This window comes from Diadema antillarum, unplaced genomic scaffold, assembly GCF_040938485.1.
Source record: "Diadema antillarum isolate AM-2024a unplaced genomic scaffold, OU_Dant_1.0 seq00003029_RagTag, whole genome shotgun sequence".
Taxonomy (NCBI): Eukaryota; Metazoa; Echinodermata; class Echinoidea; order Diadematoida; family Diadematidae; genus Diadema; species Diadema antillarum.
The window spans coordinates 1-13,903 of NW_027273619.1; the positions used below are offsets into that span (position 1 = coordinate 1).

Sequence of the window (13,903 nt, forward strand, 5' to 3'; positions counted from 1 at the left end):
CCCATGAATTTCAATTTCCGTCTATCCCGCCCTTAGATTCTTCCCATCTATTAACAAAGTGGGGGATAACATTGAACTTTAATCCCTCCCCTGTCCGGTAGCATACCCCTCCAAACACACACACACACACACACACACACACACAAACTGAAAAACGGTCCGCTGCCCTTGCACGAGAACTGTCCTTGTTGCGTCCCCTGACGCACTCCCACCCCTTCCCGTGGCGCAACACGAGAACCCCCCCCCCCCCGCGACACACACATTGACAATCGATCCCCACCCCCTGTGATATTTTCAGGCTTGCAGATGAAATGAATCAAAGTTGCAAAGGATCAATCATTATGACCAACATAATTAATACCTACGTGCCTTCCAGAATATTCTAGTCACTTCAAACGGCAGTTGCAACATTATTGGTGAAACTGATCATAACAGTCCTTGGCTTCCTATAGTAAACTTGTCTGACAATATTATACAGGTATAGTTATCAGTAAGAATCTGAGGAAATTCCACAGCAAAAAGTCAACGATTGCTATATAGAAGAACCGGCATACAGGATAGGGCATTTGAACTAAAGCACTGGATAAAAACCGAGACATATCTGCATGGTTGTACTCAGCCTGGCATTGTTGTCACAGGAACAGAAGGTGGTTGGGTAGTCCCTTGCAAAATAAGCAACTCGACGCAAGAACAGTATCTTAATAATTCCTTTCTATGCAGTAGTTCTTTTCAAAATGTGTTAGATGTCATTTATAATTGCTCCTGTGACGTATCCAAATAAAATGTTTCTTAGTGTGTTTATAAAGCCATGTTCTACATCATTGTTCCAGAAAGTTAAGTAAAAACAAATGAGTAAGTATGTGTATATGGGTGGGGGGATTTACGGGTATCATACAATCTTTTACTCGAGTTCTTTTTCATCCCCCCCTCAAAAAAGTAGAAAAACAACAGCCAACAATCCTAACTATACGGTGAACCCAAGAAAATGCACTACGAATGAAAAGTATCAGTATTCAATTACTGCATTTCCATCGAACAGTTTTTTTCTTCATTTCCTTCAAATAGTTTTATCGATTAGTCCATACTGACTACACTGAAAAGAGTTCGCTGCATGGTCAATTAATTTTTCTCTCATGTGCATGGAATGAAAATTCAAAAGACAGCGTAGCATCAAGAAATCAATCTGGCATTTTAGTTTCTTAGGTCTTTTCCTTCGGAAATATCGCTAATGGATTCCCTATTCAATTCATTACCCTGCACTATCCATGGATGTTGAAAAGCAGGGAGTTAGGAGTTACGTTTAGACAGTTTTCCTTAAGTTCAAGGGTAGCTAACTTCCAGGATAAGCTCTTGGCCCTTAAAGAGATAGTATAGTTTGATTTTAATATTGATTCAGATTTGAATTTTTTTCTTTAGATAATTGGGAACCGTTAAATCTAAATTTAGAATGTTAGAGAGAAATCAATTCTAAGAGGAATTAAACGTTAATTTGATAAAGATCGGTTTTGAAATGACAGAGATATAAAAAGTCATCATAATAAGAAATGGGACCCACCCTTTCTTATGGCCTCTTTGGCTTTGGATGTGTCAGCTATTTCAAACAGATCTTCATAAAATAAACGTTTAATTCTTTTTTTTTAATTGTATACCTTCAATTTAATAATTTCAATATACAATTTGTTTTAAATGGTTTCTAAATTATCTAGCAGAGTGTGAAAACCTGAATGCGTTCATGACGAAAACTGTACTATCACCGTCTCAACGTAACTGATACCAACATTAAATGCCGAAGATGAACCAAGCCATTCCAGAAATATTCCACTAATCTTCTGACCAACGATTTTCACATCAGCTGTTACAATAACATGCACAAACGCTGGCCTGAAATTGACGGGAGTAAAAATTTTCTCGTTGAATAAAGGATGCTCATGAGTTTCATACTTTAAACGACTTCCCATTAAATATTAGCGTTTTCAAAACGTTTCCTAAACGTGTTTTTAGACATTGAAATCTAAAGATTTATGCTGGGTTCAAACTTTCTATGTTAAAATTAAACTTACGGTATTGTTCAGTTATTCACAATTTCGAAATTGTGCTAAGAAGAGGTATTTTCAATATGTTAATAGGCCTAATTAAGGTGTGTGTGATCTGATTTTAGTAACCATATCTTCATGCACTATGATGATGATGATGAAGCAGCATTTATATAGCGTCATTTATCTGTAGAAGCATTCAAAGGCGCCCAGCTCCCACAAAGTGTCACACATCATTCACAAAGTTGCTGGAAAAGATAAGTCTTAACAGTTCAGACTTAAAGGTATATATTGGGACTGTTGCATTTGCGAAGCTAGACTGGTAGAGAGTTTCACAGACGTGGCGCAACAAAAGAGAAGGCTCCATCCCCATACATTTTTAGGCGGGTATTGAGGCCCAACCAGATTTTGCTGGTATATAAAAGAATGTGATACAGATTCATCAATTGGGAATAGGATGTACGTATTGATGGTAGGACATTAGGAACAGGTTAGGACAGGATTATATAAGGATTAGGGTACATTAATCCCAGATTGTGCATGTTGTTGTTGTTGTTGTTGTTCATTTTCCATCTGTGAAGATAGCTGGATAGCCCATATTCAGCTACACTAAGCTGGTCTTCCATGGGGTCCAGTTGGTTGTGGGGTGGGACCACTTCACCGGGTTAGACACCCTGCTCTTTGCGATGAATAAATGAAGCGGGATCTTTTACGTGCATGAGCTGTCGTGACTCTCTCATACACGGGACCTCCATTTTATGTCCTATCCGAGGGACAGAGTGTTTTGCCTCTTGCTAGAGGGGACGGTATGTTTACACACAACATTGCTCAGTCCAGACTCGGGTTCGAACCCGGGCCGCGTGATCGTGAGGCAGACGCGCTACCGACTGAGCCAACTCGTCACCATATGTATAATCTCATAACTACAATTTTTTAAATAACCAATAAAAATAAACATGAGACGTTCTAAAAAAGGTTTTCTGGATGTTATTGACGGATATGAAAGGTTTTCTAAACGTTTTGGATTACATGTAGGTCATAAGACATCTTGGACGTTCTTAAAGCGTTTTTTTAAACGTTCTAGACAGTTTTCAAAGGTTTTCTGGACGTCCGTAGATTGTCCACAAACGTTTTGGATATTCTTAAAAGGTTTCATTGACTTATGTAACGTCTACAAGGTTTTCTGCAGGTATTTAGATAATCCGAAACGTTTTTATAACGTCCATTTGAAACGTTTTGAATACGTCGAAAACCTTCCACAAAAAGACGCTCTGAAAACGTTTTGACAAAACGTCCAAATAACGAACTTGGAATTTTTCAACAATGAAAAGAAAACGTCCAAATGTTAGCTGGGTTATAAAATATATGATTATTAATGCTTCATAATCATGTTCATATCATTTTGAGTTAAAGTAAAATCATTTCATGTCCACTGGTGCTAATGGTCGTAGTGACAAGATTGACAGCAGCAGGCAAAATAAGTCTTTTAGGTATTAGTAGATAAAACGTAGGTTGCGGAAACTAATGTTAAAGCGGTTCTTTGTGGAAATAGAACATTACATAATATGCAGCCCCCCACAATGTTAGTGAGACGTATATTGTCATCAAAAGTTGTTAATATTTTGACATACATGTTCCTCACTGGCACATATGAATTGTCATATGATACGATGCACACATTTTCTTTGCAGTTTCAGCAAGATTTAAACTCTGTATACGAGGTTAAGATTATGTAGGGTGCTTATTTCAATAAATGGAATGACTTACGAAAAATTACTCAAAATCGATTTATCTGTAACTTGCATTGGTATATTATATCAATAAATACGAGAGTGTTGTTTCTCGATATTTTCGTATTCACGAAAGAACATTTAAATTTTTTCTTCAAAATTTCTCTCGCTTTATTCTGGAATGTCGCGTAGTCTGCATTCAACGATAGACTTAACTTTGAATACTGTCAAATGATCACAATTTCTTGATAAGTTCATTAGTGCTGTAACTGCTCTCTTTTTTTTTTTTTTTAAATATTCGAATACAGCTATCTTGTTTTAACGAAAATCCAACAAGTTTTGAAGATTGATTTAGTCTGATACGCAGCCATTTATTGACAAAAGGAGCCTTCTTCCATACTGGACTATTCTTTAAATTGACTATGCTAATACTTCCTGCAGATATCCTACACCGAACTCTATAATTATATATATATATATATATATATATATATATATAAATTATACATAAAGTCAGATCAATAACAGGGAGAAGTAAGCTGATTTCATTTTTGTTTAGATATATACTAATAGGCCATACTCTGTCGCTGCTTTATGGCTAAGCCAAAGTCAATACTGTACTGCAAAAAACATAAACATCTAGTCATGTTTATCTGTCTTACCTAACTTCAACAAACTTTTTTGTTTTATTAAGAAGTTCATTGTAGCGCGCGCGCGCGTGTGTATGTGTCCGTTTTATATCCAAGTTTTATGCTTTTTCAACCCGATGTAAGAGTTTTGACGATCAAGTCTTAAAAAAAAGCTTTAATCGATCGGGCCTTTAGAAACATGTGGTAAAGGAGATGACACTGAAGCAATCTTGCGTGGTGTAAATGAGTCTTCGATACGGAGTCGACATTGTGGAGCCAACGATAGTCTTTCTGGACGGCTAATTTGTGAGTAAATAGCATGTTTGTCTCACTTTTTTGTTGTTGCTTGCTTTTCAACAAAAAGAAAAACCACCCCCCCCCCTCAAAAAACCCAAGATTTTATTTTGCGCGGGTAAGTGTTTTTAATTCAATTCCAAAACACCTTTACGTTATAATCAAATCTTTCATTTCCCGCGTTACAGCTAGTTCACCGTTATTGTTCGTTGCTCCAAAGATTGTTCCGAAAACGAAATATTAAGGTTCCTTATTCCAATGATTTTTTAAAAAAAAAAAAGGAAGGAAAAAAAATAACGTTGGTTATTCGGAATGTTGGTTATACTTTATAGTCTGGGTGACAAAGCCAGGATTTTGGGCCTGACCTCGCTTTACCGTCCGCCCGAAGTTTTTTGATGGTTTTATGCTATTTTGAGGGTGCTTGAATATCTTAAAAATAAAATCCTACTCAATCCCAAAGTTGCCTGATTCACATTCGGATTCAGTACCCTCGAAATAAGGCAAAATGTCATCTTTTGTGTGTGTGTGTGTGTGTGTGTGTCAAATTTTCACCATTTGTAACGATGTATTATATATAAATGTCGCTTTAAAAGAAGACTGTACCGGTATTCTATTTTTTGATACGCTGTTTATCTAATTCATAAAGACCAAAGCTGTGCAAATAAAAGCGGCTAACTTCATGTGCGTGCGCAGGCATGTACGCCGCGATCACTCATGATTTAAAAAGCAATTCCGCAGTTAGGTGAATATGGCATGGATAAAAGAAATGTTCCTCTTTATCTTACTCTTTAATTTAGGTATCAAATAATGCCATGGATGTTTCCCAATCATTAAAGTCTTTCAATTCAGTAGATTTTATTTATCGTATTTATTGGTTTTGCGAGATCTGAAACCATCATTTAAAATGAACATGTGGGACTGGGGTTCCTCTGATAATTTCCCTCAAAGTTTTGCTAAAGTGTAAAAGATAAATACATTTTAATACTCCAGAATTCATGTGACATTTCGTCAATTACAAAAGGGTTAAATGAGCTGCGGAATTACTCCGGACAATTGTAACGTAACCATGCTTTTGGGGGTCTAGCTTATAAAGTATTGGTCGAACTGTTAAAGATATTTGCATGAACATTTCCCATGATGCAATAACACTTTGTTTGCAGTAACTTGAATTTCAGCACACTTTTTGTTACAAGACATTGACTTTTTTTTTTTGTCATGTCCTTTTTTTCGTAACGTTACTAACCAGTCCTTTTACGTGTCATAGCAATTCTAATATTTATTGGATTGTACTCATCCTATTCTATAGCAAACACCTGGGAAGGATGAACATGTTTTTAAAATGATTTTGACTTGAAATAAACAAAGTGATTCAGTAGTAAAGATAAATATTTAAATTTGTTTAAATGTAAATTTTCTAACCGCGTAATTGCCCTTAAAGTTAGACTGTGTAGAGCAATTTTAAGCGACGACATTCAATTCAATTCAATTTATTGAAAATAAAACCAAACATAGTCCCCAAGAAGTGCAGCTTGTGAGTGGGGCATACTGTGACATATATAACATATAAACAGTTATAACATAATAAGACATTTATGACATTCATAACATTCACAACATTTATAACAGTTTTAACACTTTAATACAGTCATAACATTATAGAATTCATACACTACATTTATATAAAATGTACAAGACAAGGAAAAAACCTGAAATATTGAAGATAACAACGTAAACCACCCCCCCCCCCGATAATGATACAGTGAAATGTGCTAGAGCGTCAATTGGTCACACACACACACACACACACACACACAGTGATTCGTCGACACTCTACAGAGGAAAATCGATATACTGGACATAGATCAAATGTACACTTGTAACAGAGCCTGGTATAGTAAAAACAAACTGATTTTATCAGTCCCAATGAAATAGGCCTAGTACTGTAGGCCTACACCGCCAGGGGCGGTCCCGGTTTTGCACGTTTGTTTGTTTGTTTGTTTTTTAAAGAAAATAACAAGTGATGGCAAGATATCTGGCACACGCAATAAGCATACCGAGCCTCCTCTGTATAGCAGTAGTAGGACCTACATCTTCATAAATTATAATGATAGCTGTATAGCTCATCTATTTCAATCTAGCGAGTAAATAGGCGTATGATTTGCATAAAATCCTGAATCTATAGTAACACTGTACACAGTGTAAATGTGTAAAAGTTCAGTCGTACTGACCTTAACGTCTGTGCAGCTAAGTGGTTCCAATCTGGTAATTTGGAAGGAATTGAATGCAACATTTGTCCTAACACGACATGAAAGTCGACATCCACGGCACTTACGCTTCCCTACAAGCGATTTGGTTTAAATTCACGTGAGCAATTGGATATGAGCCATAAAGTATTTCGTGTTATTTTGGTGCAATCTGGTAAGGTGGATTTTGAGATATCTACATGGATTCGGAAGTACTACAGTACGCTAATATCACGCCTAGACAGTCATACACTACAGGGCCAGCGCGCGGTGGGCCATGGGATCGCGAAGCGGCGGCGCGGCACTGTAGTGTAGTGTAGTAGGGTGGTACATCCTATTACCGGACGCTTTTTTTTCGTGGCTTTGAATTCTGTGGTACTCAGAGGATGAAATTTCGGCTAAAAATAACACTACTTATTCACAGACTCCTGGAAATTATGATTTCAGCCAACTTATGTCAATTCTTCGTTCCAGTTTTTAGAGAATATGCTTCAAACGTTCCCCCTCTTAAAATAGTTGTTTTTTTGCGCGGTGCTAAATCGCATTGTATGACCGGACGCGATTTTCGTAATCGAGTAATCGAGGTCTTTCGCACCTAGTCCTTGCACGAGAATCACAATTCATCCCAAAAATCACCGTACACATTCTCACCGAGCGGATGACAAAGAAAAAATCGGCAAATGAGGCTCAAATTTCGTATTTTACGGTAAAATGTCTGTCTTGAACATTTCGAACAGTTCACGCAATAAAACCTTGTGAGAAAATCGACAACTGGTCATAGACTCTACTTCAGTTTACGTGCTTTGTCTATGGGAGCTGCACGCGCGGGTGATGAGTTGCGGGCCCCTTAGCGCACAACTATTCCGCATCGTTCGCGTTTGAGGACGATAGCTACAAATTTCCGTCGCGAGCAGCCCTTCATACTATCTGTCCCCAGTATGCATTGCGCGTGACGTCACAGACTCACTTTCCTCAGCTGAGCACCGCGAGCGCAGCCCAGCTAAGCATCGATCTCCCATTGCACTGCTGACTGCGGCGCGGTATCTGCATGCCTGCCGAGGTCTGCCTAGTTGGCGCTACCGCAGGAGTCCGTACACTGTTTTAGGAGTGCTGTTGCCAAATGCTGTATTCCTTTATTCAAATGATCTTCGGTATATAAAATCCGTCAAAGATTAATGTAAAATAGTTGCAATGTTATAACATTTTCATTTTATTGAAATATTATATGTATTGTAATACTGCCGTACTTATTAGTGTCCACCCCATCATTTACAATTCATTGGCTATTGTTGTCATCAGAGTGATCAGGCATACATTTACGTCTGCTGCTGCCAAATGCTATCACAATCCGCGATCATTTTTTTCGACTTCTGAGTGTGAACAATCTGAAATCAGTCTGTCAATTTCAGAATTATTGCCTCTCTTGTTGTCCGAAACTGTTGAGTATGTCTGACGGTGGTAAATTACGACAGTATAACTTGAACTGCGGAAGAAACGCCAGCGCCAGCTTCATCATAGTACCGCCGCCGGTAACTGCGACCAGCAGCCCCATACACATAGCGTAATGGGACTGCGTACTGTAGCATTCAGGATCATGATAAGGTAGCATCGCGGATAAATATCAACTTAAAATCGGAATATTTCTTCAATTTGAAGACTTAACAGTAAAGTTAAAGTATTGACAACAGGCTTCGGGCACCATTTGGTTCTGCCAATAGTCCCTTTCTGTTCAAATTGATGACTTAATGTGACTCGGTCGAGAGGAACCTTGGAGAGCTACACTAAATTATTGACGGCCAGCACAGGCGCACCACAAAGAGACATCTCTTTGCGCACACATCACACGCGCAAAATCAAATCCATTGACGACCGGTTATGCGCTGGCCGTCAAATCAGTGTAGCTCTCCCAAGCTCCTCTCGACCGAGTCACATTAAGTCATTAATTCGAACAGAAAGGGACTATTGGCAGAACCAAGTGTTGCCCGAAGCCTGTTGTCAATACTTCAACTTCACTGGTAAGTCTTCAAATTGAAGAAATTTTTCGATTTTAAGTTGATATTTATCCGCGATACTACCTTATCATGATCCTAAATGCTACAGTGCGTGCGCAGCCCCATTACGCTATGCGTATGGGGCTGCTGGTTGCAGTTACGCCGCCAATGGGGAGTATGACGAGGCTGCATCGAGTAGTATTTGTAAGTTTTGACGACAAACTTGTCAATTAAAACATTGGAGAGCCATCTTGCGCACCTTTCCCGCTCATTTTCTGGGTTTGGAATGGCAAAAAAAATCTTCTTCTGGCCATCGCCCGGTTTATTAGAACACCCAAACGCTTCACACATGGGCATTTTCGAAGTGAAGCAATAGATCATGCCGCGTGCATCCGCTGCGTGGCCGGAACCACGCGGAACGCTACCACTTGCTTGGCCCGTATCGCCGTTGCTCAAGCAGGGCTCCCCGAGCCAGCTGACGCTCCAAACAAAAAGCAATGTGATGCTAATACGTCACGCCGTCACGTGATCTTTCTCGCCGGCGTACAGAAATTGAACAGTTACGATTCAAAATTAGTGATGCTAAAAAATCGATTGTGACGAGTTGGGAGGGTATTTTTCAATGAAACTTAGTCATTATGGTCCTTGATTTATGTAGATTATGGTGAAATTTATTCAAAATCGTCCGGACTTCTCCTTTAACTTCTGCAATCAAAAGCAGGTTCAAGTAACACAAAAATGGATTTCCCAGGGGGCACGTTCTACCAGGAAATTCACATGTGGAGTGAAACAAGGGTCCCTTGATGCTCGGTGTACTACACCCGGTGTACTACACATACTTTCACCTTAGAGGGTCTAGTGCATTTTGTCCAAATGCACAAACATGCACACCCACACATACAACACACAACACACACACACACACTGATGGGCACTAACATCGAAGGCAAGCCACCGACATGCCCTGGTGAAAATGGTATGAGATTTTGAGCAACGGCATCTTTGAAGACCCATTCAGCCAGTGAGTGCACAGGATACGTATTGTACCTGGCATCAACTGGTTACAGTCTCTTTGAGAGAAGGTGACATCAACAAAAACAAAACTCCACCACTTATTAAAAAAAAACTCGGCCTGCTACTAGCTGGGTCGGCATGGCACGGGTGCATCGGGTTCCTCGTCGGAGCCGTCGGATGAGATGCCGGTGATGCGGTAGCCCATGTTCATCAGCATCACCTCGAGGGGGTCCGCCTTCATGCGGCGCTGGTTGGCGGTTGCCGCCGAGTCTGGCTCAGCAATACACCGGTCATTGCTGCTCCCATCCTATGGAAAATTCAAACAACAATCAAATTACGACAGGATCGATGCAATACAATACAACACAATATACAGCTGTACTCTGTTTGTTTGTTTGTTTGTTTGTTTGTCTGCTTTGAGGGGGGCAGAGGAGGTGTATTTGTTGCCCTTTTTGTACCTACTTCTTCATTTCAAACTTTGTCGTAAGAATAATATGTTTCTTCACTACTTCTTTTCTGTCAAAGGACGACATGACAACATGGTTACTGGAAAACTTTATGTTCTTCTGAAATCTAATTCTGTTTCAACTTCTACTATTAAAAAAAAAAAAGACTTCAAAAACAAATTCAAGACTTTATGTATCAAGTCTGTCATCATTTCACCTTTTTTTTCTGCACGGGCAAATTTTGATCACTAAAAATATTTAATAACTTTCAAAGTCAGCTACTGTAGCTTAAAAAAGCATCTTCAATTTTATATAAAAAAAATATAAAAAAAAACCATTTGCACAAGCTCACAAGAGCAAGATGGGTTTACAAAAATACAATTTGACAACTTTTCTGGGTACAAAATTAAATCCTAGAACATTTAAAGCATAGCAACAAGCATTAATCAACAAGTTCTGAGATGTTATTCCATTAGACCTGCCTTCCTTTCATGAGTGTCGACACTAGTCAATGGAATGTTCATAACATTAGGCACTCTTAGAGCTGACTTTACTGTTAATGACATCATGGAAGGCAGGAAGATATCTCTTTTAAGGGAGAGATCTGTGGGTGCAGAAAAACAAAAAAAAATCAGCAACCATTTTGATCAAACAGTTCCTGAAGTTGTGGAGCAGGACCTATTTACGTCAGCAGAAATCAACATGGGACTGGAGTTCTGGGGACTGCTAAGGGGTGCAAGGTCTGTGGGCATGGCCTTTGTGGCCCTCCTAGCATCACTAGCCACTCTCTAGAATACTATAAATCGGAATTTTTCTTGTGAATGAAACTTATGCAAATTTTGCAAGATTCGCAAAATTATGATGCACACAAGTGTCGGTCTACAGCGTGCACTGAATACCAGTGACAAATTTGCGAATAAAGTTTTGTGCCACAAAAAAGGCCGTCTGCTCCAATTTGCAAAAGTTTCATGCAGAGAATGTTTCTGGTTTTACAGAACCCATCTCTTTATGTACATCGCCTTACCTGAGGCCTTGGGCTCCATAACCTGACCACGGGGTCGATGCCGCTGGTTGCTAGGAGACACTGAGAAGGGTGGGGCTGGAGGCAGTTGACGATGGAGTCGTCTCCCCGGAGCACCCGGACGATGTTGGTCGTCTTCCGATCCCAGATGAAGAAGGAGCCGTCGTCCGAGCCGGCCATGATGTACTGACCATTGCTGGTGAGCAAAATGAAGACAAAGGTTTTGATAAAAAAATCTCCACAGGCCATGCTTGGCCCCAACATGGATTATCATGTATTATCACATATTTGGGGTTGAACTATGAATCAGAATCCTCTTTATGGTACTGTATGCACAAATAATTCCTCTGATACAAATAACAAGAGACCAGGGGGGTCACGCGCTCACCTGAGTATCGCAATTTCACCTTCCATGCATTCTTGCACATTCTTACCTGAGAACATTGAAAACTTAGGTCTGCATATGGACCCCCCCCCCCCTCCCCTCAACTCCAGGGAGTGTGTGTGTGTGTGGGGGGGGGGGGGGGGGCAGACAGCCCTGGATCTGCAATGAACAAACTTGGAACTAAAGTCATCAATGTACAAACTCATGTTATTAACTTTGCTTTGTCATTTCTAGTTCTAGAGTAGAAGATTTTAAATATTCCTTAATGTGGGGGGGGGGGGGGGGGGGCCTCTAGGGGCCCCCAAGAGGGACATGGTGCCCATTTGAAGTAATTGAGATTCTATCCCCCTCAGGATGCTACCTGCTAAGTTTGGTGAAAATCAGACATGGGGATCTCAAAGTGAAGATGAAAATGTACAATTTAGGCCCCATTAGGACCCCTCCCACTCCCCTCTCCTGGGTCCCAAGGGGGGAGGGGGGGTACCCCTGATTCCACTAATCCCATGAACAAACTTGAAACTACAGTCATCAATGTACTAACTCATAGTATTATCTAAGCCCTATCACTTCTGGTTCTAGAGAAGATTTTTAAAGATTCCTTAATTTTAGGGGGTTTGGGGCCCCCTGGGGGCCCCCCAGGTGGGACATGGTGCCCATTTGAAGTAATTGAGATCCTATCCCCCTAGGGATGCTACCTACCAAGTTTGGTGAAAATCAGACATGGGGATCTCAAAGTGAAGATGAAAATGTACAATTTAGGCCCAATTAGGACCCCTCCAAACCCCCCTCCCCTGGGTCCCAAGGGGGGCACCCCTGATTCCCCCATGAACAAACTTGAAACTACAGCCATCAATGTACTAACTCATAGTATTAACTAAGCCCTATCACTTCTGGTTTTAGAGAAGAAGATTTTTAAAGATTCCTTAATTTTAGGAGGTTTTGGCCCCCCCCCCCCCCCCTGGGGCCCCCAGGTGGGCCATGGTGCCCATTTGAACAAATTGAGATCCTATCCCCCTAGGGATGCTACCTGCCAAGTTTGGTGAAAATCGGTCATGGGGTTCTCAAGAAGAAGATGAAAATGTAAAAAGTTTACGCATGACGCACGACGGACGAAGAGCGATCGCAATAGCTCACTCGAGCCTTCGGTTCAGGTGAGCTATTCCTGGAATTTTATTTATTTATTCCTGGTGAATATTTCCTGGAAAGCAAGTATGAATGGCATCCCATTGTTACACAGTGCTCGATATTCGATGCATTGGACCTAGCAAATTGAAACCACGGCACATAAAAAGAAATTACCACAGGAGCAATTGGTATACATTACTATCTTGCAAATAATAATATCTCTACATATTACCATAGATATTACCACATATTACTACAGATATCTCAGAATTTCACAAAGCCTGATAGAGATGTGTACACGATGTATTTTATAATCACATGATGCTGCTTGTTCTTGATGTTAAAAATCATGTGAAAGCATACTGCAATACTCATAAATGGGAGAAGAGATGTCATGTTTTATTCTGTTTTGCTTTCTGATGTACGTATGTCTGTTTTGTTTTCTGATAAATAGTAATATATGTCATGCACAAGACTGGATGGCATAGATATCCCTGATTCATCATCCAACTCACCTCCCAAAGAAATTGGCTTCCTTGATGTCTGTGGTCGTGTTGCAGTGGCCGCAGAAACCGCTCAGTATAGTCGAAGGCGTCATTGCGAAGTTCTTTCTCCTTTGCACACACGGGGTCCGAGCCAGTCAGACGTGACTGGGCAGCAGGCGAGTCCGGCCACTCAGGGTCACTGGGGGCTTCTGGGAGAGAGGACAATGAGGGATAGCAATCGGGAGAGAAAAGCAGAAGGGACAGAAAAAAAAAATTACCTGCAGATCTATCGTGGGTATGACTCGGAAACTAAATAGAGGGCTCTACTGCAAATCTGTTTTGTATGCTACATTGCCTAGAGTTTTGATAGATTGGTCATTTTCTTCACCTTCAGCAAACAACTATTCAAGACCACACATTCAAACATAAAACCAATTGCAGACAACATATTGCAAATACACATTAATAGACATACTACAGTTTCAAATAAAACATACAGATTGTCAG

General features: G+C 40.1%; 1 protein-coding gene across 1 annotated transcript; it reads right to left on the reverse strand.

Moving 5' to 3' along the window:
• Positions 1-8,996: 8,996 nt before the first annotated feature.
• LOC139715184 (WD and tetratricopeptide repeats protein 1-like) lies at positions 8,997-13,509 on the reverse strand. The gene is made up of 3 exons (XM_071626781.1): positions 13,427-13,509; positions 11,405-11,597; positions 8,997-10,241 (listed from the first exon to the last, which is right to left on the reverse strand). Exons 1-3 carry the CDS (start codon positions 13,507-13,509, stop codon positions 10,059-10,061), a joined length of 459 nt encoding a protein of 152 aa, XP_071482882.1. The 3' UTR covers positions 8,997-10,058.
• Positions 13,510-13,903: the final 394 nt, after the last annotated feature.